This window comes from Choloepus didactylus, chromosome 9 (assembly GCF_015220235.1).
Source record: "Choloepus didactylus isolate mChoDid1 chromosome 9, mChoDid1.pri, whole genome shotgun sequence".
Classification (NCBI taxonomy): domain Eukaryota; kingdom Metazoa; phylum Chordata; class Mammalia; order Pilosa; family Megalonychidae; genus Choloepus; species Choloepus didactylus.
The window spans coordinates 124315380-124342657 of record NC_051315.1 but is presented as its reverse complement, the minus strand read 5'-3'; the positions used below and the strand labels follow the sequence as shown (position 1 = coordinate 124342657).

The 27278-nt window shown below is 43.5% G+C and overlaps 1 protein-coding gene across 7 annotated transcripts in view; it reads right to left on the bottom strand.

Moving 5' to 3' along the window:
- ARMC9 (armadillo repeat containing 9) overlaps positions 1–27278 on the bottom strand; it is a 172145-nt gene that overhangs the window by 89313 nt on the left and 55554 nt on the right. For all 7 annotated transcript variants that reach the window (XR_005218790.1, XR_005218791.1, XM_037849509.1 and 4 more), the window contains 3 exons: positions 8330–8364; positions 5210–5321; positions 2453–2545 (listed from right to left, as the gene is read on the bottom strand). Coding sequence is in view for 5 of the 7 variants with exons in the window: in XM_037849509.1 (XP_037705437.1) it covers positions 2453–2545; positions 5210–5321; positions 8330–8364 (240 nt within the window). In the remaining 2 variants the exon portion in view is untranslated. The remainder of the gene's footprint in view (positions 1–2452; positions 2546–5209; positions 5322–8329; positions 8365–27278) is intronic.

Genomic DNA, 27278 nt, shown 5'->3' with positions numbered 1-27278 from the left:
CCACTCCCAGAAGGAGAGGCTAATGCTGAGCTCTGTTGGTATCTTTCCAAGTCTTAGAACTCAGGAAGAGTGATGTGGTGTTGGACAACGGTAGCAAATCTCATGAGAAAGTGGTAAAGCTTTTGGCCTCCACAATTCCAAAAATTAAAAAAGCAAGCTGAGAACAAATGGAGGCCAGAAATGAAAAATGTATCCTTGAGAAATTTTTTTACTGCTAACAATGAAGAGGCTGCTAAATAGGAAAACAGATTGAAATATAGAAAAACATGGAAATATATTTTTTGATTCAGAACAAGACTGAAGAAGGAAGTAGAAATTCAAAAAGTACTATACATTGATTACAGGGTTTAAACTCCCTGACCTCAGACGGCTTGGAGCATGTAAACGTGATTTCACGGTACTGCAAAGTAACAGAGCTGGAAAGGGTATTGGAGATGACCTCACGTCACCCCTTTCATTTCATGATGGAGCTTCTAGAATCCAGAGGTTGAGAGACTAAATCAAGATCACACTGTGCAAGATGGTAACAGAACCCAGGTCCCTGGATTCCTAGTTGAGTGCAGTTTATCTTGATTATAAATTAAAGTGCTATTTCCAATCAAGCTTCGTTTAGGACACTTCTGGAGTTCTGGAGATTGCCTTCTAATCCCGTTAACAAGTGACAGAAGAATCCCTGTCACTGCATTGTAGTCTTACTTTATATTTTAAATGTAAAATGTAAATCTAAATGTAAAAATGTTTTCTACATCTTTTAAAAACTATATTGAGCCTTTTATGAAAAAGTAAATAAGAAAAATCCAGACTTGTAATTTACTGATATTAATTATAATTTCAAGAAGTCAATGAACTTTTTCTCCTTGGAACACTGATGGTAACTGCACTCATCAAATCCGGTGGTTCATGTGAATCTCCAAAGATCCTTAAAAGAAGAAAGAGGATCTGGAAGCTATCTTCAGTACTTGTAAAAGCCTTTCAGAAATCACATCCATATTAAAGCTTCAATAGCTAATAACAAGCATCTTCTTTTTACATATTCAGTGCAAATCATAGTAACTTGGTAAGGTAAATAACTTGACTACCTTGTGCTAAACAGGAGAGATGATATGTAGTTGTGTGCTTTGCCTAATATGTAGGAGAGAATGTATTGGTAGACAAAATCTTTAGAAACACAAAATCCACAAGAAGGACCAATAATTAAAATTCTTGCTGGTAAGAGGTGGGGGGAGAAAAAGCACTACCAATTGAACTATAACATGCCATTGACTGTAAGATGCACCCCGATTTCAGACAGGCTAAAATCGGGTGGGGGGAGTGCATCCTAGACTCATTAGAATATGATAGTGTAGAAAGAATCAGTATTACATTTATTCTTTGAATTAAGTATGAGTCATAACAATAAATTTTTCAGCTGCTTTGTGCGCTATAAGCTGGTTTCAATGCCATTAAATAGCAATAGGAAAAAAAAAACAGGGCACAAGAAATAAGTCAAGAATATGAGACGATTTTTAAAGCTTATCACACCTCTTTTTCATATGAGCAACAGGACTAGTTCAAAGAATAAACTGGCAACTCAAAACTCTTGAAATTTATCACCTGTGCACAAAAGAGATTACCATGTAAGTAGTCCCCCTGGGGTGCTGTTTATCAGTGAGCGCTAAGAGAAGTTGATACTCCACTCTGAGCACACATGGCAAAGCTTGGCAACAGGGAGATGGAGTATTTAGAGTATTTTGGATATAAATTCAACTGAAATAATGGAATGCTGCATCTTCTTTATGCGTGGCGTGCTCAAGACCCAGACCCACTTCCTCTCTAGTCAAGTTTGGTGCAGATGACAGGTAAGGAGGAGGGTGAGGAGTAGGATTACATGGTTTGACCACTTGGAGCTGGGCGTTGGCTCAGTACTTCCCACACATGACTGCATATAACCATCCCACCAGCCTCCCCAGGTAGGTGAGAAGCTCCCTGAGATTGAGTAACTGGCTTAAGATGATCTGCTAATAAGCGGGAGGGTAGAGATTAGAAACCAGGTTTAACTCACTCCAACTCCTGTACTTTTTCCACTACACCATTAAAGCTATATGCAAACATAGTTTTAAGGAAGGGCCCAGGTGAGTATTAAACCCTCCCTGCCTTGCCACCCTAAGTCATGCTCAGGCTCCAGGACTCATGGTAAGCACTGGTGTGAGGGCCAGTGAGAAAAGGAAACAATGGTAGAAAAGGGCTCTAGAGCTGAACCAGGCAGCTCGAACTTGTTTAGGACTCGTTACCAGAGGCAAAAGGTGGGCCAGTGTCCAGGGAGAACAGCAGCCCTCACTGGCCAACAGAAGCTCAAGGCTGACCTACAGCCGCTCTACTGAAAATGTGCTTAGAAATGAAAGCCTCCCCAGCTGGTAGGATCATTTCCCAGAAATGAGGGCCCTGGGTGGGCTCGGGCCCATCTCTCGCTGACCTGGTTGTTGCTGTGACAGTCCAGGAGGTCGTTGCTGATGTAGGCCTGCAGGACGGTCTCCCTCTGCTCTCCGGGATGCGAAGTGGTCAAGCGCTAGAGCGGAGGGAAACCAAAGTAACAAGACTGAAGAGAAAAGTTTTCATATAGCAAGTATGTTTTAAGCGGTGCTGCCGGTAACTACACATTTAACCAAATGAAAGAAATAATATCCAGCTGGGAGGGGGCCAGTTAACCAGTCAACAAGAAACTGCAGTGCTGTGCTTTCTAATGGGTGATGAAGGGGATGCTGGAGTCACATCTGAGAACTCTCTAGAGAAGTGACGTGTCAACGCACGCACAGATTGTACGTGTGCAGACGAGGGAGAGCTCACCAACACCTGCAGAGGTTTTTTGGAGGGAGGGGCTTAAGAGCTGGCCCCTGAAGGAGGAGCAGACTGTCAACAGGGCCAGAGGCATGCGAGTGGGGCGGCTGGGGCAGAGCTTCCAGGGCAGGGAGGATGCAGAGGCAGGGCGGAGACAAGGCCGACCAAGATAACAATTAGACTTTCTCCTCTAGGAATCAATAAACCAATAGTGTGTGTGTGTGTGTGTGTGTGTGTGTGTGTGTGCGCGTGCGTGTGTGTGTGTGTGTGTGTGTGTGTGTGTGTGTAGGGGGTAGCCGGGAAAAATTTTGCAGATTTTGAGAAGTTCTAAGGCTGTTGCTATAAGAATTTCTGGAAACTCCATAGGGCTAGAAGAAAAATTGTGCATGGGAAGCAAGTGAAGGTACACCTGGGTGTGTAAGGTGTGGGTTAGGAGGCAAGAAAGACACGTAACTAAAGTGAGCAAAAGGCCTTACTCTTTCAGGACAATCCTATTAGATAAAAATCCCCAAGGCTGCAGGACCTGCTTTTGGCTGAGGAGAGGCTGGATGTGAAAGATGACCACAGTTCTTAACAGGGGAAAGAGGACAAGCAAGAGCAGCAGCCACTCTGGGGCTGAAAGGAAGGTGGAGGTCTCCAGCGGTAGGTGTCACGCACAGGCCCTCACCTACCAGGCCAAGGAGGGAAGGCCTTAAAGGTAAGAGAGGACTATACTAAAGGAGGGTGGGCAGAGCTGAGTCCCATCTGTTGAGTACAGAGACTGGGTTGGGGTGCTGAGCTGGGGTAGAGGGGCAGGGGGGAACCCGAAGAGGGGGTGCTGGGCTGAGTTGGAGGGCCAGAGGGGCGGGGTGGGGGTGCTGGGCTGGGGTGGAGGTGCAGGGGTTGGGGTGGGGGCACTAGAGGGGAACAAGACCAAAAGAAACCTGTTTATTTTCCCTGGTGATTGTGCGAAAATGTCATTACCCTGCCTCCCCAGGGGGCTCAGGAGCAGCATGGACTAATGGGAAGCGCTGGGTGGGCAACTAAAAGCCAACTTGAAGCTGAGATTGATGACTTGAGCAGAGAAACAGCGGAGGGGCAAAGAGTTAGACCCCTCTAGTCGACCCTACCGAACAAACCTATGGCTGACATCACTTTCTGCTGACCCTGGATGCATCCTCAGAGGATTTCTGTGGACTACGTTCCAGGAAGCCCTACAAGACGATCAGAAGTGGCAAGCGAGGAGACCAATCTCCACCCAAAGATGGCGGATTCACTCAAAGGCATTTTGATGCCAACATACCCTGAAATCCAGGGATCCACGAAAGGGGGCTGACAGTAACACAGGGTGAGTTAGAATGGACAGTGCAGTTAAAGCCCCAGCCAGTGTTGGCTTAGGCCAGCTGTTCTCAAACTGTAGTCTGGGGAACCCTGGCGGCAGGGCGTGGGGGGTAGGGCGGTTCACAAAACCCTTTCAGAGGCCAACGAAGTCAAAATCATTTTCCTAATAGTATGGCAGTGTGATTTGTCTTTTTCATGTTCAGTCTCTCAGAAGCTACATGAAGTGTGACAGTATGACAAATCAAATGCAGAAGCAGATATGAGAACCCAGCTGTTTTCCATTAACCAGACATTAAAGAAGTTACAAAAATGTAAAACAACGCCATTCTTCTCACTAATTTCTTTTTAGGTTTGGAAAATAGTTATTTTCATTTAAAAATATGTTATTTATGTTAACATGCGAAGGCTTACTGTTGAATTAATAAACATATGTTTAAGATTTTCTCGGTTTTAATTTCTAATACAGCTAATATTGGTAGGTATAATTCACATAAACAAAAGCTCTTTGGGGTCCTCAGTAAGTTTTGAGAGTGTAAAGGGGTCTGAGACCAAAAAGCTTGAGAACTGCTGGCTTAAACTATGATTACTCTGAACATCAGGGAGAGAAGTAACAATTTAGACTAGGCATGATTTTCCTTTAAAAACATAGTTTTTACCCCTGACGTCTGCCAGGTGTGGGTGGTGAGTGCATGACTGTGGCGGTCTGGGCAGAGGAGCCCGACTGCAGGCTCTGCCACGGGGCCACTAGGTCGCGAGTGTGGCTTATACCAGAAGAGGCCCCGGAGGACAGAGGCAGCTCCTGGGCCTTGAAACTGCATGTGTCAAATTATTGGGTGAAGGCAAAAGGCAACTGTGGTGTAATGAACCAATTTTCAAAAAGAGGCTGAGGCTACCTTCAGAAGCTGCCTGTTGTGTTCTTTCATCTGTAGCTCTCGGTGTCAGCAGACAGAAGGAAGTAAGAGTTTTTGTAGATGGATTAAAAGTACAAGCAAAGTAGACAGCCAAGAAAATCACCACAGTTTTTTTGTTTTTGTTTTTGTTTTTGTTTTTTTAACTTCAAGGGAAAGTTACCTACCCAGCGCAGGGCCTGCAATAAGAAGGCTTTCAGGCGGTCACTGCCGAAGATCAAATCCTTCTTCAGTTTCTCATAATCCAGGGAGGGCAATAACGGGACATCCTTCAGTTTCCTATTTGGCAAGTTCAAAGAGAAAGAAAAGGGTGTTCTCTCAATACCTCCCGAGTACCGGGGCAGGCGATTTAGAGCTGCTCTCGCAGAGTGGACCAGCAGGCCCGGGTGTTTGCCCCGCGCTCCGGGAGTTAACACCGGGCTCCCCACCAGGCTCCCCACCAGCCTCCACCAGCTCAGCTCTGCCGTTCCTGTTGTATGTACCAGGGTTTTGGACATTTTTCCCGGAACAGGGAGTCTCTGCCTATACAGGCTTAGAAACTTAGCATTCACATCAAGCCTCATTCAGCTCCACGTGACTGGGAAGAAACCAGACTTTCCACCAAAGTTCTCTCTGGAAACCGGAGGAAAGCCCAAAGATGATTACTGCCTGCAGGCCCCAAGCCTTCTACCTAAAAACCCAAAGCCATCGTCCTGCTCAAGCCTGAGGTGCGAGACTGGGCAGGAGTGAAGGAGAGACTGAGGCGGGTGGGGGGTGGGTGGTGGAGGGGCGTGGTCAGGAAGCAGTGTGGGGGCATCCGGGTCCTAGGACAAGCTGCAAATTTCCCACAGGAGGTTTCCCAGGACAGAGCCTCAGGGGAAGCCAGGTTCCATCACATGAGGTGTCTGTTCAGAGACCCACTCAGTGTGGCTGGGGACGGACTCAGCACTGGCCTTGGTCTGCCAGAAACAAAGGGAACCGCCCCAGATTCCTTGTCACCCGCCCAAGCGGAGATCTGTTGAGTGAAAGGGAAATGGTGTGTCCTGATGAAGCGGAATCTGGGCTGTGGCCTGGCTAGCAGTACTGCGTCCATGCTAATTTCCTCAGTTTGATAATGTACCAGAATCATCTAAGATGTCACCACTGGGGAAGCTGGCAGAAGGGTTCATGGGATTCTATGTATCATTTTTGCAACTTCCTGAGAGTCTACAATTATTTCAAAATTAAAAATTAAAACAAGAAAAACCCCACAAAAATATGATTCTGCCAATATGAAGAAGAAAAGGAAGAGTTTGCACAATATGAAAAGAAAGTCATGAAGAGTTTGGTGAAAAGACTAAAGATGTAGGCTTTCATTTGTTTTTAAGGGTAGAATGGAAACTGAGAAAATAGTGGTTATCTCTAGGAGGTAGGATATGGGGTAATTTAAATTTTCTTCTTCATATGTTTTTATAGCATGCAAATTTTCTATAATAAGCACAAGTTATTTCCATAGGAAGGGGAAAAAATTACATGCTCATTTTTTAACTGTTCATTTTTAAAAGACAAAATGAGACTCTAGCAGGTCCAAAAGAAAGGCCCAGCAAATAGGCAACAAATGAGATCTCAGTCACTTCGGGGGGCAGAAGTCTTCTATGTTATACACCAACAGGAAGCACACATAATGTGCAAACTGATCATTTTGCTGCCTTTTTTTCTTTTTTTTTGGTGACAGATACTACAGTGAGTTCAAAAATTAATAGACCTTCTTTTAAAATCCAACTGTAAATAACTGGCCAGTATTCTTCAAAAACATCAAGGTCATGAAAGACAAAGACAGACTGAGGAAATGTTTTAAATTAAAGGAAACTAAGAAGAGCTGTTGACTAAACCAATGTGTGATCCTGGATTGGGTGCTGGAGCAGAAAGAGGACATGACAGTTGTGGTAAAATGTGAATAAGGGCTGCATGCAGACTGGATGATAATATTGGATTGATTTTTGGTAAGTGTCCTTATGTAATCAAAGATAACTTATGTAAAATTTTAACACTGGGGAATCTGGGTGAAGGGTAATATGGGAAATCTTTCATACTAGTTTTGCAACTCTGAAATTATTTCAAAGTGAAAAGTTCAAAAAAGTTTTTAAAAATTTAAACAGGCTCTTGGTTTTAGACCAAAAAAAAAAAAAAAAAAAAAAAAAAAAAAAAAAAAAATCCAGTTGTGAAGCCAAGTTTGGTAACACTCTGTAGCTGGGGTGTTTCCTTTGGAGGGAACAGAAACTGTCGTATGTGGGCACTGACGTGCCAATGGTGGCAATTCATCAGCTAAGTGCTCAGCCACCCCATGTTTCCGAGGGTCAGGCACTCCCCCAGTGTCCACAAAGACCATGTCCTACTTTCTCTTCTGTCCACTTAACCCCACCAGCCAACAGCCCCTTACCCTGTTATTCTCTGCAGGTCACCCTGCCACTTATCTCACTGGGAAAATTATCAGCAAAAACCAGAGTGTTATTTATGTACTCAGCACTGTACTAAGTGCTTTATACATCGTAACTCATTTTTATCCTCGCAACAACCCTATACTAGAGGCACAATTATCGTTCTCATTTTACAAATGAGGAAATCAGGCACCGAGAAGTCCATGGTCTGAGGTCACAGTGGCAGAGGCGGGACTTTCTCCCAGGCAGCCTGTGCTATGTGATGGTGCCTGTGTGAGAGGGGCACGAAGGGCAGAGTCAACGCTAGGCCCTGGCAGGGCCGAGGAGGACTGTGGAGGCTACCATGGGGGTTTGAGGAATGCCACAGCCACCCCAACCACAAGCTGGCTCAGGGGGTCACCAGGACCTATCCCAGCCGTCACATCCAAGTCAAAGGGTCATGTGACACACCTACCCGCTGATGTTCACCTGCACAAGCCATGCCCATGGGTGACACCCTGACTGATTTGGGTGGGCAAATCTGGCATACGCTATGCTCTCCTGTGGCCCTGGTCACAGCACAAACCAGCAGAAAGCATCAAATGGAGACACTGCAACTCTCTGCTGACTGCCCCGTGACATTAAACTAATCCCTGCAGAACACTGTAGGGACAAGTTCACAATTTTTTCCATTTGATGTCACCTCACCAAAATAAATGGAGACTTAACATTAAAAGATACTTCTAGTTTACTATAACCACTGCTATTTCCTTTATCCACATGTAGCTCTAGCAAACCAAAGTCATTCTGCTAAGTTAGACTATGAAGACAAGTGTTAATTAATGCCACTTTGAATTCCACTTTTATGTCTAGCTGTTCTCCTTAATAAAAATCCTAAGAGCTGTTACTTACCCAGGTGCCAGGGAGGCTCTTAACATGGTTGAAGCCTGGGGAGAGGTGGGGAGACAGAAAAAACAGCTCATGTTAAACATGGAGAGTAATGTGTTACTCCTCAATCACTAAACAGCACTCAGCAAGAGAGCTGCAAAGTTTTGAATCCATTAGGATTCCCTAACCATCATCATTTATGATCTAAAAATTAACATCTGTGCTGATTTGAATCTGTTATATACCCCATAAAAAGCCATGTTCTTTCACGCAATCTTGTGGGGGCAGACCTAATGTGGGTGGGATTTTTTTTTATTATTACTAAAAGATATATTCACATGCCACATAATCATCCATGGTATATAATCAGCTGTTCACAGTATCATCATATAGTTGTGCATTCATCACCCCAATCTATTTTTGAACATTTTCCTTATATCAGAAAAAATCAAAATAAGAATAAAAAATAAAAGTAAAACAGGACACCTGAATCATACTCCCATCCCACCCTATTTTTCATTTAGTTTTTGTCCCTATTTTTCTACTCAGCCATCCATATACTAGATAAAGGGAGTGTGACCCACAAGGTTTTCACAATCACACTGTCACCCCTTGTTAAGCTACACTGTTATACAATCATCTTCAAGAGTCCAGGCTACTAGGTTGGAGTTTGACAGTTTCAGGTATCTACTGCTAGCTATTCCAACACGTTAAAACCTAAAAAGGGTTATCTATATAGTGCATAAGAATGCCACTGGAGTGACCTCTCGACTCCATTTGAAATCTCTCAGCCACTGAAACTTTACTTTGTTTTATTTCACATCCCCCTTTTGGTCAAGAAGATGTTCTCAATCCCATGATGCTGGGTCCAGATTCATCCCCGGGAGTCATATCCTGCGTTGCCAGGGAGATTTACACCCCTGGGAGTCAGGTCTCACGTGGGGGGAGGGCAGTGAGTTCACCTGCCAAGTTGGCTTAGCTAGAGAGATTGGCCACATCTGAGCAACAGAGAGGTACCTGGGGAGACTCTTAGGCACAGTTATAAGCAGGTTTAGCCTCTCCTTTGCAGTAACGAGCTTCATAAGGGCAAGTACCATGACAGAGGACTCAGCACACCAAACCGCCAGTCCTCAATGTTTGTGAGAACATCAGCAACAATCCAAGTGAGGAAGTCCAACACTTCCGCACTTTCCCCCAGCTCCTCAGGGGGGCCCTGCACATATATTTTTATTCTCTGCCCAAATTATTTTGGGATGTGTTGCTATTTCACACTAACCTATACAAAACCTACCAGATCTCACTTTGTATTCAAAGTTCCATGTAATTGAGCTGTTTGAACAAACTGACTGTTTAGAAAACATAGATCCTGCACCAAATAAACATCTCTTCCCTTGTTCTCACATGGCAGTTGAAGTTTTACACACAGTCAGTTTCAATCTTAACTCTTTGGCCCGATTTGCCCTAGTCTTAGCCAGATCTGCATCATTCATATCTCTAATTGAAGTCTGGGCTTTTTTTCAGCTTTTTTTTTTTTTTTTTTTAACAGTTGCTGTATGGGCTAATATTGATATTCATATCTGCTAAGCTCTAGCTGAGTTTCAGTTATCACACAGATACCCAATGTTCAGAGACCAATCAGGTTATATACACAAAGGGATCAACATCTCAGAGTTTGGAGATAGCCGCTACAATTCAGGAATAGATTTGACTGCTGTAAGAGCTTACAATCAAGGGACCATTACAATAATCATTTCCCTGTTAGGCTGTGCTCTACGATTCAATTCTGAGTTCACACATTGTAGTTAGTCCATACTGGTGAGGCATTACAGTGTTTGCCTTTGTTTCTGGCGTACTTCACTCAAAATGCTGTCGATAGGATCCATTCACCTTGTTGCATGTCTTACAGCTTCACTCCTTCTTGAAGTTGCTCAATCTTCCATTGTATGCATACACCACAGTTCACCATTCTGTTCCTCAGTCAATGTACCCTTAGGCCACCCTGTGGGTGGGATTTTTGATTAGGTTGTTTCCATGGATATGTGACCCACCCAGTTGTGGGCAGGACCTTTTGATTAGATTATTTCCATGGAGATGTGACCCTGCCCATTCAGGGTGGATCTTGATTAGTTTACTGGAGTCCTTAAGAGAGCTCAAGAGAGCTCAGAGCTGACACAGACCCAGATGTTTGGAGATGCTAAGCTAAGAGATGAAGCCCAGAGTTTGCCCCAGAGAAGCTAAGTAAGAACCACAGATGCTTAAGGAGAAAGCCAGTGGAATCAGAAGTGGAAAGCACTGCAACCTGGGAGCAAAAAACCAGCAGATGCCAGCCACGTGCCTTTCCAGCTGACAGAAGTGTTCCAGACACCACCGGCCTTTTCATCAGAGAAGGTATCTACCTCTTGATGCCTTAATTTGGACATTTCCATGGCCTTAGAACTGTAAATTTGTGAACTAATAAACCTCCATTGTAAAAGCCAATCCATTTCTGGTATATTGCATTTCTGGCAGCCTTAGCAAACCGGAGCAACACCCAAACTAAAGGTAAGCAATATACCACTGATGTATTTCACAAGCCGCCACAATGGATTTATTGATACTCTACTCCAAGCAGTACTCCTTAAAAAAACATGTGGGTTCTCCCCACCCAAATTCCCAGAGGCACACCGCTAGGCCCACTGGAAGGCATTATAAAAAACAAAAGCTGCGTGAATCATTCTATTATCCTGTGCTTTTTTCTTCCCTTTATTAAGATTTTCTCTTCAAGTATAAAAATAACATGCATTTTGTACCAAGTCACACACTGTAGGGGCTTTTCAAGGAAACACAAACACTCTCCCTCCCACAGGCCAAGTCAGTCCCTCCTGGAGGGACAACTGCACAGGTCCCCTTTCCCACCACAGGCAGCGCCGGATTGAACAGGCACTGAAGGAGAGGGAAGAAACATTGTCACCCGACGGCCGTGTGTGCCACTGCTGTGGACGCATTTACAGTGACAACTGTAAAAAGACACTGTGAGGTGACAAGGGGAATTTGAATAAGGACTAGATATTAGCTGATATTAAAGAATTAGTCTCGCTGTACTTGATCTTGTGGTGGGGCTTCTTTTGTTTTTGTTTTTAAAGCCCTTACCAGGCAGAGATATACATTAAGGGTATTTATGGGTGAAATGATATATCTGGAGTCAGCTTTAAAAAAAAAAACAAACTCCAGGAACAATAACAACAACAACAACAAAAACCTAGTAACAGTGGGAGAGACGACCCAAGATTGGCAAACGCTGTCAGCTGCTGTAGCCGGGTGACACACACATGGGGACTCACTCATTTTACGATCCTCTTTGCTTTGGGCTGTTTGAAAATCCCTAACAAAATAAAAAAGCCTTGTTCAAAACCTTGTTCGTACGATGGTGCTTACTCTTAGCTCTGTAGGACTCCCAGGAGTGGCTCGACTGGATCAAAAGGTATGTGATTTTTTAATTTTGGTAACTATTGCCAGATTTCCAGCAGTGTGTCATCAGCACTGAATAGATGACTCTTAAATTTTTTGTCAATTCAATGGGTTAAAAACAGAAAGCTACCCATATTTCATTACTGTTGTAATTTTTAAAACGTAAACTTTTGGTGATGTTGACTATTACTTGTTCACAGAAATTGTTTTCTAAGCTGGCTTTTGATGCCTTCCGTGATACAAAACTGTTTTCACGGGTTTTGTGGTTAAGAGGGCAGGGTATGACCACGAGGCTATACACACACAGTCTCTCATTTCTTCTAACAATTATACAGGTTTATTTTTTGCACTTAGATATTTAGTCCTTCAGAATTGATGCTAACATATTTTCCTTTGTGGTGTGAGTTAGGTCCCCAGCTTTGTTTTCTTGTGCACAGATAGCCAAAGACGCCAGCTCCATTTAAACCAGCGGTCACTGCCTGGCAGCCTAATTCCGTCCATGGAGTGTTTCACACAATTTTCCTTCTCCCACCCCCACCCCCCCTTTCTTTCTTTTTCCTTTTTAAAAATTTTTAAAAAATATTTGAATTTGATGCTGAGGCACAAAGAAATGTAATCATCAGCCCCTGCCCCCTCACACGCTACAGTCTGACTTCAGCTGCTTCACATATTCCCCCGTGATCCACAAAATAAACTACCCATTTCCCACTGAATTAAAATACCAATTTTGTCACGTGTCAGGTTCATGTACATCCTTAGATCTGGTTCTGGATCCTCTAGCCTCTTGCTGCTCAAAGTGTGCACATCAGACCAGCAAACACTGGGATCACCTGGGAGCCTGTTGGAAATGCAGAATCTCAGGACCCACCCTGACCCCCTGAGGCATAATCTGCTTTTCAGCCAGATCCCCAGGGACACGTCTGCACACTGAAGTCTGAGAAGCAAAACTCGGGTCCACAGACCTGTTTATTCCCAAGCCGATAACCACCCTTTCTGATCACAGTCACTTTACTTAAGGAAGTTTATACCAGGTAAGGCAAGGCCTCCTTCGTTAACTCTAGTTTTTCAAACACTTTTTGGCTAGTCTAAGATATTAATCCTTCCATGTAAACTTTAAAATCCTTTTACATATAGACTAAAGACTAAAAAGATGCACACCAAATGGAATGATGGAATTATAGGTGGTTTAAAAATTTTCTTTTTTCTACTTTATTTTATACGGATATGAATGACTTTTGTGATGGGACCCAAAACGGGTTTTGTTGGTTTGTTGATTTGGCAGAGAATGGAAATCTCTGCCTTCTGTGGAGCCTTCCCTGAAGCCCGCAGGCAGTGGTACTCTGTCCCCTCTACGTCACCACAGCTCCTGAAGGGAACATGATCTGTACATATATTGAACTGTGATTACTTTGCAATTATTTCTGTCTCTTTCTCTTTCACCAGACAATGAGCTCCCTATAGGCCCCGAGTTATGTCACTCTTGTGTCCCCAGCACTCAGTTCAATGCCTGGATATGCGGAGGCACTGGTTCAACAATTGTTGAATGAATGAATGAAGACTGACTTCCAGAAGGGGGCACCCCAGAATCCCTGGTTGATTTAATAAATAAATGGCCCGACGGTATGTTAGACAAACATTATTGAGACACTGGTATCCAAACGACTGGGAAAGAAAAAAAACAAAAAAACTGAGTCTTGATTTTTGAAGATGATTATATAACTACACAGATTACACTGTGTGACCATGTGCTTGTGAAAACCTTGTGGCTCCCACTCCCTTTATCCAAGGTATGGACAGATGAGTAGAAAAATGAGGACAAAAAGTAAATGAATTATAGGGAGGGATGGGGGGGATGGGATGTTTTGTGTGCTTTTTTTTACTTTAATTTTTATTCTTATTTTGTGTGTGTATGGTAATGAAAATGTTCAAAAATTGATTGTGGTGAGGAATGCACAACTATATAATGATACTGTGAACAACTAATTGTACACTGTGGATGACTGGTTTGTGAAAATATCTCAATAAAACTGAATTTTTAAAAAAAAGCTGGCGGTGAGCTGTGAAAAGAATGGCGCAGTCTGAAGGAGGTTGTGGTATTTCACTCATTCAACACATACTTCCTGACGGCCCACTCCCTGTCGGCAGGGCTCCACTAGGCGCTGGGGACATGTGAGTGATCAAAGCAAACGCTCTCCTCTCAGGGAGCTTGCAATCCAATGGGGAGAATCATAACCACATAACTCTGTGCCTCAGTTTCCTCATCTGAAAAACGGTGGCAGTGGTCATACTCACCTCAGAGGATTATCATGAAGATTAAATTAGTTAATATTTGTTCCCTTTCATCCCCTATATCTCCCAAATCATCAGGTCCTATTGATTCTACCCCTGCAGTGCCCCCACAGCCACACTGTGCCCTGCCCTGCAGCTCCGCTCTCAACCCTCCACCTCCCCAACTCCTCATCCTGAGCCTCAGCTCCAACAGTCTGTCAGGGGTGAAACCTTCCCAGCATCGTCCACCCCCCTCACCTTCTCAGAGTGCAGGCAAGCCCCGGTTTTCCCTGGTGTCCACTGCATTCTGTATGTAGCAGCGTTTTCCAGAGTGGGCTAACAGTCTGTGTTTTCCTTTCCCTCTAGTGATTCTCAACCAGAGGGAATTTTGACCTCCAGGGGACATTTGGCAATGTCTGGATTCTGGGTCATCACACTGGGGTGGTGGAGGTGGGAGGGGGCACACCCATGGCACACAGTGGTGGGGGCCAGGGACGATGCTAAACATCCTGCAATGGTCGGGACAGTCTCACAAAGGGTTATCTGGCCCTAAATGACAATAGCTGAGGTTGAGAAACCCTGCTCTAGACACAGGTTTGATTTATTTGTTAATTATCTTTATATGTAATTGAGAGTCATCCTGGCACAGAGTGGATACTCAAAAAATCTCTGAGATGAAGTGAATGACACCAGGCCTCACCATCACATCCATGATTTGCAAGAAGGTGTTTGCCTAGAAAGGCCAGTGAGGACAACGGCAGTGGGTGCAGACATTCAGGAGCGCCCACAGTAAGTCCACACAGCTCCCCCTTCCTTCACCTCTGGCGCTGAGCTCCTCCCCCTGAGGGGTAGCCGGAGTTGAGAAGTACCGGGTTCCGGTTTACGTTAACTTGCAGTTTACCTTAACACAGTCACTTGGGTATAAATGTGCCCAAGGCTACATACCTTGTGCCCTTGCCCAGTGTGGAGGGGTTATTGATACTTTAACAGGATGGAGGCTTCTCTGAGGTACTGTTTATCGACCTTAGTTTTGTATTGGATTTCTAAAATTCTAAGTCGGCAGATTCTAGAGCGAGGCCACCCTCAGCAGTTGGTGTCACCTGCTCCTATGCCTCTGTGTAAGGACTGTGTGGACACGTCCTCAACAGGTGGCAGAGAACAGGCCTGGGAGGAGACAGATGGGGGAGGCTCCAAATTCATCAATCACAACTGGAACGAATTCCCTCTCGGAGCCAACATCGGAAGGACAAGCCCCAGTCAGGACCCGCTTCCTAAGGAGAGGCTAAGGTGGCCCAGATTCCAGTTCAAGTGGGGGCTCTGTGATGTCTAGGGGGCAGCATTTTATGCTGGGAGCTCAGGCAAAGGCCCGCGATGGTCATGAGGACATCAGAAGGAAGCCGGGTGCTCCCCCACAGAGGACTGCATGAATGGAGAGTCACTCTTCCCCATCTGAGGACGTGCCAGAAGCGTGTGGTGGCAAACTTGTCAGGCCACAGGTAGAGGACAGCATGGAGCAATTCACATATTAATCCATCGACTGTTCGCTGAGCACTGCGCTCACCGTGCCAGGAGCTGTGCGAGGCTCTCTGGTGCCTTCAGGTGGGTGAGACAAACATTTTACCTAAGCTGAGGGTGAATGGGCAGCAGTTATGCATCCCTCACCTCTCAGCTGCACCCAAAGAACCTCAGCCTGGCCCTCCCAGTGGATCTGGCTCCCTGAAACTGGTGGTCAGCGAGGAGTAGGGGATGGGGGATGTCACACACCGGTAACAGGGTGAGGGGCTTGACTAATGATATAGGATGTCAGGCTTCAAAAGTGGGTACAAAGCAGCTGGTATTAGGGGTAACGTGAAGAAAAGGGCTCCTCGGAGATTTCCCACGTTCAACAAAGGTCAACAGGCCTCTGCTGTTGGACTTTTTAAGGGTCTTTAGTGTGCTCCTGTGAGTCGAGAACCTTAGCAAACAGAGGCTCTCAGACTCATTAAATTAGGGGAGGAGAAGCTCTGTGGGCTTGTGCTTTCAGGGACCTACTTTGGAGAGTGCTGCTCCGCAGGACCAATGCAAGCAGCAAGATGGCGGCAGGTGTTTGCAGCCCCGAGACCCAACAAGGGTCAGAAAGAAACATGATTGTGGCTCCTGTGCCTCCAGGTGATGGGAATGTACCACTTGGGGCTGGTAAGCCTCCCAAGACACCCCGTTTGCTGCCACCCCCTTCTCCCTGCCCTGTACACAGAGGACTCTTGTTCTGGGAAGAGTGAGGCAAGAGACCTTAAGGGGCATGACTATCTAGGAGAGACCAAATCACCAGAGCAGTAAACAAGGAGGAAACGTGCCTCAGCCAGGGGATCAGGCCCAGACCAAGGCCCAGATGAGCCTATGGAGGCCAGAGAACTTAAGGAACACTGCACAGTATCGAGAAGGAGGTTGTGCTGGATTGAATCTGTTATGTACCCCATAAAAGACTACGTTCTTTTCAATTATATAATAATGTAGATTACAAGGGGTGACAGTGTGATTGTGAAGACCTTGTGGATCACACCCCCTTTATCTAGTGTATGGATGAGTGGAGGAATGGGGATAAAAACTAAAGGACAAATGGGGTGGGATGGGGGGATTATTTGGGTGTTCTTTTCTCACTTTTATTTTTTATTCTTATTCTGGTTCTTTCTGATGTAAGGAAAATGTTCAGAGATAGATTGTGGTGATGAACGCATAACTATGTTATCATACTGTGGACAGTGGATTGTATATCATGGATGATTGTATGGTGTGTGAATGTATTTCAATAAAACTGAATTTAATAAAAAAAAAAAGACTACGTTCTTTTAATCTATTCTTGTGGGGGCAGAGTTATATTGGGTGGGACCTTTTGATTAGATTGTTTCCATGGAGATGTGACCCTGCTGATTCAGGGTGGGTCTTGATTAGTTTACTGGAGTCCTTAAGAGAGCCAGAGCTGACACAGACCCAGATGCTTAGAGACGCTTAGAGAGAAATGCCAGAGACATTTTGGAGACAGCCATTGAAACCTGAACCAGGAGAGAAGCTAAGAGATGAAATCCAGAGTTTGCTCCAGAGAAGGTAAGAGAGGATCCCCAGTCGCTTAGAGAAACAACCTGGAAGAAACAAGCAAAGATGCACAGGAGCTGAGAGAGAAAAGCTAAGACAGAAGCCCAGAGACATTTTGGAGAAAGCAATGGAAATGAGAAGCTAACCCCGGGAAAGGCCCAGCGGACTCCAGCCATGTGCTTCCCATGTGACAGAGGAACCCTAGATGCCCTTGGCCTTTCTTCAGAGAAGGTACCTTACTCTTGATTCCTTAACTGGGACATTTTCATGGCCTTACAACTGTAAATTTGTGAACTAATAACCCCCTCATTGTAAAAGCCAATCCATTCCTCATATTTTGCATTCTGACAGCTTTAGCAAACTAGAACAGGGTGCTATGGCCAAGCTCATGACAGGAAGGGGCACTTACACAAAATGAAAATGCAGGGTTGCAAAGGTAGGAGGGAGGGCTGAAATGGACACTGAGGCTGCTGAGTTTGGAAATGCTACCAAGGATGTAAGCAGAGGGGAGCGTCCGGGCTCCGGGATGCCCCTGAGGACACTGCTCTTGGCCTGCTTCACCCCTGCGGCCTGCAGGCAGCTGAGGGCGTTGGGGCTGGGTAAGGTGCACAAGTGCCAGGGGCTGGGCTTCCTGGAGCTTCTTAGGGTTTACAGAGCTGGTGGCCAGAGTGGAAGTTGGACAGGAAGGGGGACATCGGGTCATCAGGCCACAGGGGGCCGTGGACTGCCTGTGGACTGTCCACTTTACCCAGAAGCAATGACAGGTATTACGCAAGGGGTAACATGACCAGACGGATGCCTGTAAGATACCTAAATCCTTCCTGGAACATGAAGGGTAATAAGTAAATAAATAAATATATATATATATGTAAATAACTAGACACCATCAGAAAAGTCACTCACTCCGGCTCTTGTGGGAAAAAACTACTAGGAAGGCAAGGGCTTTGGCTGAGACCAGTTAGGAATGTTCCTTTAATCCAGGACAGATGTAGTAAGAGCCTGAAGGGAACTGAAGCACCCAAGCCGGGGCAGGGAGCAGGGAGCCTGAGGTTTGGACACTCTTTCCAAGCTTGAAGACTGGCTGGCTATGCATAAAGGAGAGGGGAAAGCCAAGATGCTGCCCAGGATTTTCTCTGGAATGCCACCAGTGGAGACAGGAAATAAGGAGGGTTTGGAGGAAAAGATGACACAGAAAATATGATGTGCCTCTGTGAGATGCTCAGGTGCAGGCCTGGCAGCCTGGGTTGGGGGCTCAGGGGAAAGCACTGAGCTGATGGCACTGTCACCCTCGGCCAATTTTGGCTGTACCAATGGGCTGAGATAACAGGTACTTAATACTCACTCAGGAGGTTTGGTTCAGGTACAGGACATGCATTGCTGTACGAGGGGCAGCTGGAGAGGGGAGCTTGGTGTGCAGCTACTCAGCTTACAGGCAGGCCGGGCCCAGAAGGACAGCCTTGAAATGCAGTGGCAACGTGTGAAAAGGCCAGCATTTCACCAGGATTTAGAAAATCACACTTAAGACTTAAAAGGTACAGAGTTTCTATTTGAGACAAACAGAAAGCTTTGGTAACGGATGGCAGTGATGGTAGCACAACATTGTGAATATAATTAAAAGCACTGAATTATAGATTTGAATGTGGTTATTACAGGATATGTTAGGTTGTATACATGGTACTAGAATAAAAATCCATGGAACTGCACATCGCAGTGAACCCTAAGTTAAACCATGGGCTATAGTTAACAGTCCAATTATAAAAATCTGTTTTCATCAGTTGTAACAAATATACCACACCAATGCACGGTGTTAATAACAGGACGGTATAAGAGAATTCTGTATTTTATGTGTGATTGTTCTGTAAACCCACAACTTCTCTGATGGATGGATGGATGGATGGATGGATGGATGGATGAATGGACAGATGGACAGGTGGATGGACAGACAGACAGACAGATAGATAGAAAATCACATAAGGGAGGATGTGAGGGCTGAGGACACTGAACTTCAGGACAGAGCTACAGACTACACAGTAGGAAACTCTGGGACGAGTCCCCTTCAGTAGTGTGATGCTACCGCAATCCCAGAAAAGCGTGACCAACCCCCTGACCCCATATGTTTTCATTGTTAACAAAGATGGTTGATTTGGGTAGTAGACGCCGTCTGAGTTTCACATGTCCTGTGGCTTTAATATATTTAGTTGCTTTCATACATGGAAGTATTTAACTTTTATTTCAAACTTGGCCCCATATTCAAAAAAAGGGAGGGCAGACTGGTGAGCTGTATGTTTTAGTTACTTCTCCAGGAAAGTAGGTAGAAAGCCAGGAACTGCGTGGACTGGACACCACAGAGTAATCTGACTTTGGGCATACTTCATACAACACTCATGAAAACGTGGAACTGCTGAGATCAGCGAAATCTGTAAGTTTTTGCGACCAGGGGACCCGCGCCCCTCCCTGCCAGGCTCAGTCCCTTGGGAGGAGGGGCTGTCAGCTCCGGGAAGGAGAAGGGAGAAGTGCAGTGGCAGCCCTTATCGGAAACTCATTCTACTGATCCAAACTCCAACCATAGATAGACTGAGACCAGACACCAGAGAATCTGAGAGCAGCCAGCCCAGCAGAGAGGAGACAGGCATAGAAAAAAAACAACACGAAAAACTCCAAAATAAAAGCGGAGGATTTTTGGAGTTCTGGTGAACATAGAAAGGGGAAGGGCCCTGAGGCGCATATGCAAATCCCGAAGAAAAGCTGATCTCTCTGCCCTGTGGACCTTTCCTTAATGGCCCTGGTTGCTTTGTCTCTTAGCATTTCAATAACCCATTAGATCTCTGAGGAGGGCCCGTTTTTCTTTGTTTTTTTTTGTTTTTTTTTGTTTTTTTTTTTGTTTTTTTAATCCTTTTTTCTTTTTCTACAACAATTACTCTAAGAAGCCAATACAGAAAGCTTCAAAGACTTACTATTTGGGCAGGTCAAGTCAAGAGCAGAACTAGGAGAGCTCTGAGACAAAACGCAATAATCCTGTGGCTGAGAAAATTCACTAAACACCACAACTTCCCAAGAAAAGGGGGGTGTCCGCTCACAGCCATCATCCTGGTGGACAGGAAACACTCCTGCCCATCGCCAGCCCCATAGCCCAGAACTCCCCAGACAACCCAGTGTGACGGAAGTGCTTCAAATAACAGGCACACACCACAAAACTGGGCGTGGACATTAGCCTTCCCTGCAACCTCAGCTGATTGTCCCAGAGCTGGGAAGGTGGAGCAGTGTGAATTAACAAAGCCCCACTCAGCCATAATTTGAGCAGACTGGGAGCCTCCCTACACAGCCCAGCAGCCCAGAACTGCCCTGGGGGGACGGCACTCACCTGTGACATAGCACAGTCATCCCTCAACAGAGGACCCGGGGTGCACGGCCCGGAAGAGGGGCCCACTTGCAAGTCTCTGGAGCCATACGCCAATACCAAGGACTTGTGGGTCAGTGGCAGAGACAAACTGTGGCAGGACTGAACTGAAGGATTAGACTATTGCAGCAGCTTTAAAACTCTAGGATCACCAGGGAGATTTGATTGTTAGAGCCACCTCCCCCTCCCTGACTGCCCAGAAACACGCCCCATATACAGGGCAGGCAACACCAACTACACACGCAAGCTTGGTACACCAATTGGACCCCACAAGACTCACTCCCCCACTCACCAAAAAGGCTAAGCAGGGGAGAACTGGCTTGTGGAGAACAGGTGGCTCGTGGACGCCACCTGCTGGTTAGTTAGAGAAAGTGTACTCCACGAAGCTGTAGATCTGATAAATTAGAGATAAGGACTTCAATTGGTCTACAAATCCTAAAAGAACCCTATCAAGTTCAGCAAATGCCAAGAGGCCAAAAACAACAGAAAATTATAAAGCATATGAAAAAACCAGATGATATGGATAACCCAAGCCCAAGCACCCAAATCAAAAGACCAGAAGAGACACAGCACCTAGAGCAGCTACTCAAAGAACTAAAGATGAACAATGAGACCATAGTACGGGAGATAAAGGAAATCAAGAAGACCCTAGAAGAGCATAAAGAAGACATTGCAAGACTAAATAAAAAAATGGATGATCTTATGGAAATTAAAGAAACTGTTGACCAAATTAAAAAGATTCTGGACACTCATAGTACAAGACTAGAGGAAGTTGAACAACGAATCAGTGACCTGGAAGATGACAGAATGGAAAATGAAAGCATAAAAGAAAGAATGGGGAAAAAAATTGAAAAAATCAAAATGGACCTCAGGGATATGACAGATAATATGAAACGTCCAAATATAAGACTCATTGGTGTCCCAGAAGGGGAAGAAAAGGGTAAAGGTCTAGGAAGAGTATTCAAAGAAATTGTTGGGGAACACTTCCCAAATCTTCTAAACAACATAAATACAGAAATCATAAATGCTCAGCGAACTCCAAATAGAATAAATCCAAATAAACCCACTCCGAGACATATACTGATCACACTATCAAACACAGAAGAGAAGGAGCAAGTTCTGAAAGCAGCAAGAGAAAAGCAATTCACCACATACAAAGGAAACAGCATAAGACTAAGTAGTGACTACTCAGCAGCCACCATGGAGGCAAGAAGGCAGTGGCACGATATATTTAAAATTCTGAGTGAGAAAAATTTCCAGCCAAGAATACTTTATCCAGCAAAGCTCTCCTTCAAATTTGAGGGAGAGCTTAAATTTTTCACAGACAAACAAATGCTGAGAGAATTTGCTAACAAGAGACCTGCCCTACTGGAGATTCTAAAGGGAGCCCTACACACAGAGAAACAAAGAAAGGACAGAGAGACCTGGAGAAAGGTTCAGTACTAAAGAGATTCGGTATGGGTACAATAAAGGATATTAATAGACAGAGGGGAAAAAAATGACAAACATAAACCAAAGGATAAGATGGCTGATTCAAGAAATGCCTTCACGGTTATAACGTTGAATGTAAATGGATTAAACTCCCCAATTAAAAGATACAGATTCGCAGAATGGATCAAAAAAAATGAACCATCAATATGTTGCATACAAGAGACTCATCTTAGACACAGGGACACAAAGAAACTGAAAGTGAAAGGATGGAAAAAAATATTTCATGCAAGCTACAGCCAAAAGAAAGCAGGTGTAGCAATATTAATCTCAGATAAAATAGACTTCAAATGTAGGGATGTTTTGAGAGACAAAGAAGGCCACTACGTACTAATAAAAGGGGCAATTCAGCAAGAAGAAATAACAATCGTAAATGTCTATGCACCCAACCAAGGTGCCACAAAATACATGAGAGAAACACTGGCAAAACTAAAGGAAGCAATTGATGTTTCCACAATAATTGTGGGAGACTTCAACACATCACTCTCTCCTATCGATAGATCAACCAGACAGAAGACCAATAAGGAAACTGAAAACCTAAACAATCTGATAAATGAATTAGATTTAACAGACATATACAGGACATTACATCCCAAATCACCAGGATACACATACTTTTCTAGTGCTCATGGAACTTTCTCCAGAATAGATCATATGCTGGGACATAAAACAAGCCTCAATAAATTTAAAAAGATTGAAATTATTCAAAGCACATTCTCTGACCACAATGGAATACAATTAGAAGTCAATAACCATCAGAGACTTAGAAAATTCACAAATACCTGGAGGTTAAAAAACACACTCCTAAACAATCAGTGGGTTAAAGAAGAAATAGCAAGAGAAATTGCTAAATATATAGAGACGAATGAAAATGAGAACACAACATACCAAAACCTATGGGATGCAGCAAAAGCAGTGCTAAGGGGGAAATTTATAGCACTAAACGCATATATTAAAAAGGAAGAAAGAGCCAAAATCAAAGAACTAATGGATCAACTGAAGAAGCTAGAAAATGAACAGCAAACCAATCCTAAACCAAATACAAGAAAAGAAATAACAAGGATTAAAGCAGAAATAAATTACATAGAGAACAAAAAAACAATAGAGAGGATAAATATCACCAAAAGTTGGTTCTTTGAGAAGATCAACAAGATTGACAAGCCCCTAGCTAGACTGACAAAATCAAAAAGAGAGAAGACCCATATCAACAAAATAATGAATGAAAAAGGTGACATAACTGCAGATCCTGAAGAAATTAAAAAAATTATAAGAGGATACTATGAACAACTGTACGGCAACAAACTGGATAACGTAGAGGAAATGGACAATTTCCTGGAAACATATGAACAACCTAGACTGACCAGAGAAGAAACAGAAGACCTCAACCAACACATCACAAGCAAAGAGATCCAATCAGTCATCAAAAATCTCCCCACAAATAAATGCCCAGGGCCAGATGGCTTCACAGGGGAATTCTACCAAACTTTCCAGAAAGAACTGACACCAATCTTACTCAAACTCTTTCAAAACATTGAAGAAAATGGAACAGTACCTAACTCATTCTATGAAGCTAACATCAATCTAATACCAAAACCAGGCAAAGAAGCTACAAAAAAGGAAAACTACTGGCCAATCTCCCTAATGAATATAGATGCAAAAATCCTCAACAAAATACTTGCAAATCGAATCCAAAGACACATTAAAAAAATCATACACCATGACCAAGTGGGGTTCATTCCAGGCATGCAAGGATGGTTCAACATAAGAAAACCAATCAATGTATTACAACACATTAACAAGTCAAAAGGGAAAAATCAATTGATCATCTCAATAGATGCTGAAAAAGCATTTGACAAAATCCAACACCGTTTTTTGATAAAAACACTTCAAAAGTTAGGAATTGAAGGAAACTTCCTCAATAGGATAAAGAGCATATATGAAAAACCCACAGCCAGCATAGTACTCAATGGTGAGAGACTGAAAGCCTTCCCCCTAAGATCAGGAACAAGACAAGGATGCCCGCTGTCACCACTGTTATTCAACATTGTGCTGGAAGTGCTAGCCAGGGCAATCCGGCAAGACAAAGAAATAAAAGGCATCCAAATTGGAAAAGAAGAAGTAAAACTGTCATTGTTTGCAGATGATATGATCTTATATCTAGAAAACCCTGAGAAATCAACGATACAGCTACTAGAGCTAATAAACAAATTTAGCAAAGTAGCGGGATACAAGGTTAATGCACATAAGTCAGTAATGTTTCTATATGCTAGAAATGAACCAACTGAAGAGACACTCAAGAAAAAGATACCATTTTCAATAGCAACTAAAAAAATCAAGTACCTAGGAATAAACTTAACCAAAGATGTAAAAGACCTATACAAAGAAAACTACATAACTCTACTAAAAGAAATAGAAGGGAACCTTAAAAGATGGAAAAATATTCCATGTTCATGGATAGGAAGACTAAATGTCATTAAGATGTCAATTCTACCCAAACTCATCTACAGATTCAATGCAATCCCAATCAAAATTCCAACAACCTACTTTGCAGACTTGGAAAAGCTAGTTATCAAATTTATTTGGAAAGGGAAGATGCCTCGAATTGCTAAAGACACTCTAAAAAAGAAAAACGAAGTGGGAGGACTTACACTCCCTGACTTTGAAGCTTATTATAAAGCCACAGTTGCCAAAACAGCATGGTACTGGCACAAAGATAGACATATAGATCAATGGAATCGAATTGAGAATTCAGAGATAGACCCTCAGATCTATGGCCGACTGATCTTTGATAAGGCCCCCAAAGTCACTGAACTGAGTCATAATGGTCTTTTCAACAAATGGGGCTGGGAGAGTTGGATATCCATATCCAAAAGAATGAAAGGGGACCCCTACCTCACCCCCTAAACAAAAATTAACTCAAAATGGACCAAAGATCTCAATATAAAAGAAAGTACCATAAAACTCCTAGAAGATAATGTAGGAAAACATCTTCAAGACCTTGTATTAGGCAGCCACTTCCTAGACTTTACACCCAAAGCACAAGCAACAAAAGAAAAAATAGATAAATGGGAACTCCTCAAGCTTAGAAGTTTCTGCACCTCAAAGGAATTTCTCAAAAAGGTAAAGAGGCAGCCAACTCAATGGGAAAAATTTTTTGGAAACCATGTATCTGACAAAAGACTGATATCTTGCATATATAAAGAAATCCTACAACTCAATGACAATAGTACAGACAGCCCAATTATAAAATGGGCAAAAGATATGAAAAGACAGTTCTCTGAAGAGGAAATACAAATGGCCAAGAAACACATGAAAAAATGTTCAGCTTCACTAGCTATTAGAGAGATGCAAATTAAGACCACAATGAGATACCATCTAACACCGATTAGAATGGCTGCCATTAAACAAACAGGAAACTACAAACGCTGGAGGGGATGTGGAGAAATTGGAACTCTCATTCATTGTTGGTGGGACTGTATAATGGTTCAGCCACTCTGGAAGTCAGTCTGGCAGTTCCTTAGAAAACTAGATATAGAGTTACCATTCGATCCAGCGATTGCACTTCTCGGTATATACCCGGAAGATCGGAAAGCAGTGACACAAACAGATATTGCACGCCAATGTTCATAGCAGCATTATTCACAATTGCCAAGAGATGGAAACAACCCAAATGTCCTTCAACAGATGAGTGGATAAAGAAAATGTGGTATATACACACGATGGAATACTACGCGGCAGTAAGAAGGAACGATCTCGTGAAACATATGATAACATGGATGAACCTTGAAGACATAATGCTGAGCGAAATAAGCCAGGCACAAAAAGAGAAATATTATATGCTACCACTAATGTGAACTTTGAAAAATGTAAAACAAATGGTTTATAATGTAGAATGTAGGGGAACTAGCAATAGAGAGCAATTAAAGAAGGGGGAACAATAATCCAAGAAGAACAGATAAGCTATTTAACGTTCTGGGGATGCCCAGGAATGACTATGGTCTGTTAATTTCTGATGGATATAGTAGGAACAAGTTCACAGAAATGTTGCTATATTAGGTAACTTTCTTGGGGTAAAGTAGGAACATGTTGGAAGTTAAGCAGTTATCTTAGGTTAGTTGTCTTTTTCTTACTCCCTTGTTATGGTCTCTTTGAAATGTTCTTTTATTGTATGTTTGTTTTCTTTTTAACTTTTTTTTCATACAGTTGATTTAAAAAAGAAGGGAAAGTTAAAAAAAAAAAAAAAAAGAAAAACAAGGAAAAACAGATGTAGTGCCCCCTTGAGGAGCCTGTGGAGAATGCAGGGGTATCCCCCTACCCCACGTCGATGGTTGCTAACATGACCACAGACATAGGGGACTGGTGGTTTGACGGGTTGAGCCCTCTACCATAGGTTTTACCCTTGGGAAGACAGTTGCTGCAAAGGAGAGGCTAGGCCTCCCTATGGTTTTGCCTAATAGCCTCCTCCCGAATGCCTCTTTGTTGCTCAGATGTGGCCCTCTCTCTCTGGCTAAGCCAACTTGAAAGGTGAAATCACTGCCCTCACCCCTACGTGGGATCAGACACCCAGGGGAGTGAATCTCCCTGGCAACGTGGAATATGACTCCCGGGGAGGAATGTAGACCCGGCATCGTGGGACGGAGAACATCTTCTTGACCAAAAGGGGGATGTGAAAGGAAATGCAATAAGCTTCAGTGGCAGAGAGATTCCAAAAGGAGCCAAGAGGTCACTCTGGTGGGCACTCTTACGCACACTTTAGACAACCCTTTTTAGGTTCTAAAGAATTGGGGTAGCTGGTGGTGGATACCTGAAACTATCAAACTACAACCCAGAACCCATGAATCTCGAAGACAGTTGTATAAAAATGTAGCTTATGAGGGGTGACAATGGGATTGGGAAAGCCATAAGGACCACACTCCACTTTGTCTAGTTTATGGATGGATGAGTAGAAAAATAGGGGAAGGAAACAAACAGACAAAGGTACCCAGTGTTCTTTTTTACTTCAATTGCTCTTTTTCACTCTAATTATTATTCTTGTTATTTTTGTGTGTGTGCTAATGAAGGTGTCAGGGATTGATTTAGGTGATGAATGTACAACTATGTAATGGTACTGTAAACAATCGAAAGTACGATTTGTTTTGTATGACTGCGTGGTATGTGAATATATCTCAATAAAATGAAGATAAAAAAACAAAAACAAAAACAAACAAACAAAAAAAAATGTAGCTTATGAGGGGTGACAATGGGATTGGGAAAGCCATAAGGACCACACTCCACTTTGTCTAGTTTATGGATGGATAAGTAGAA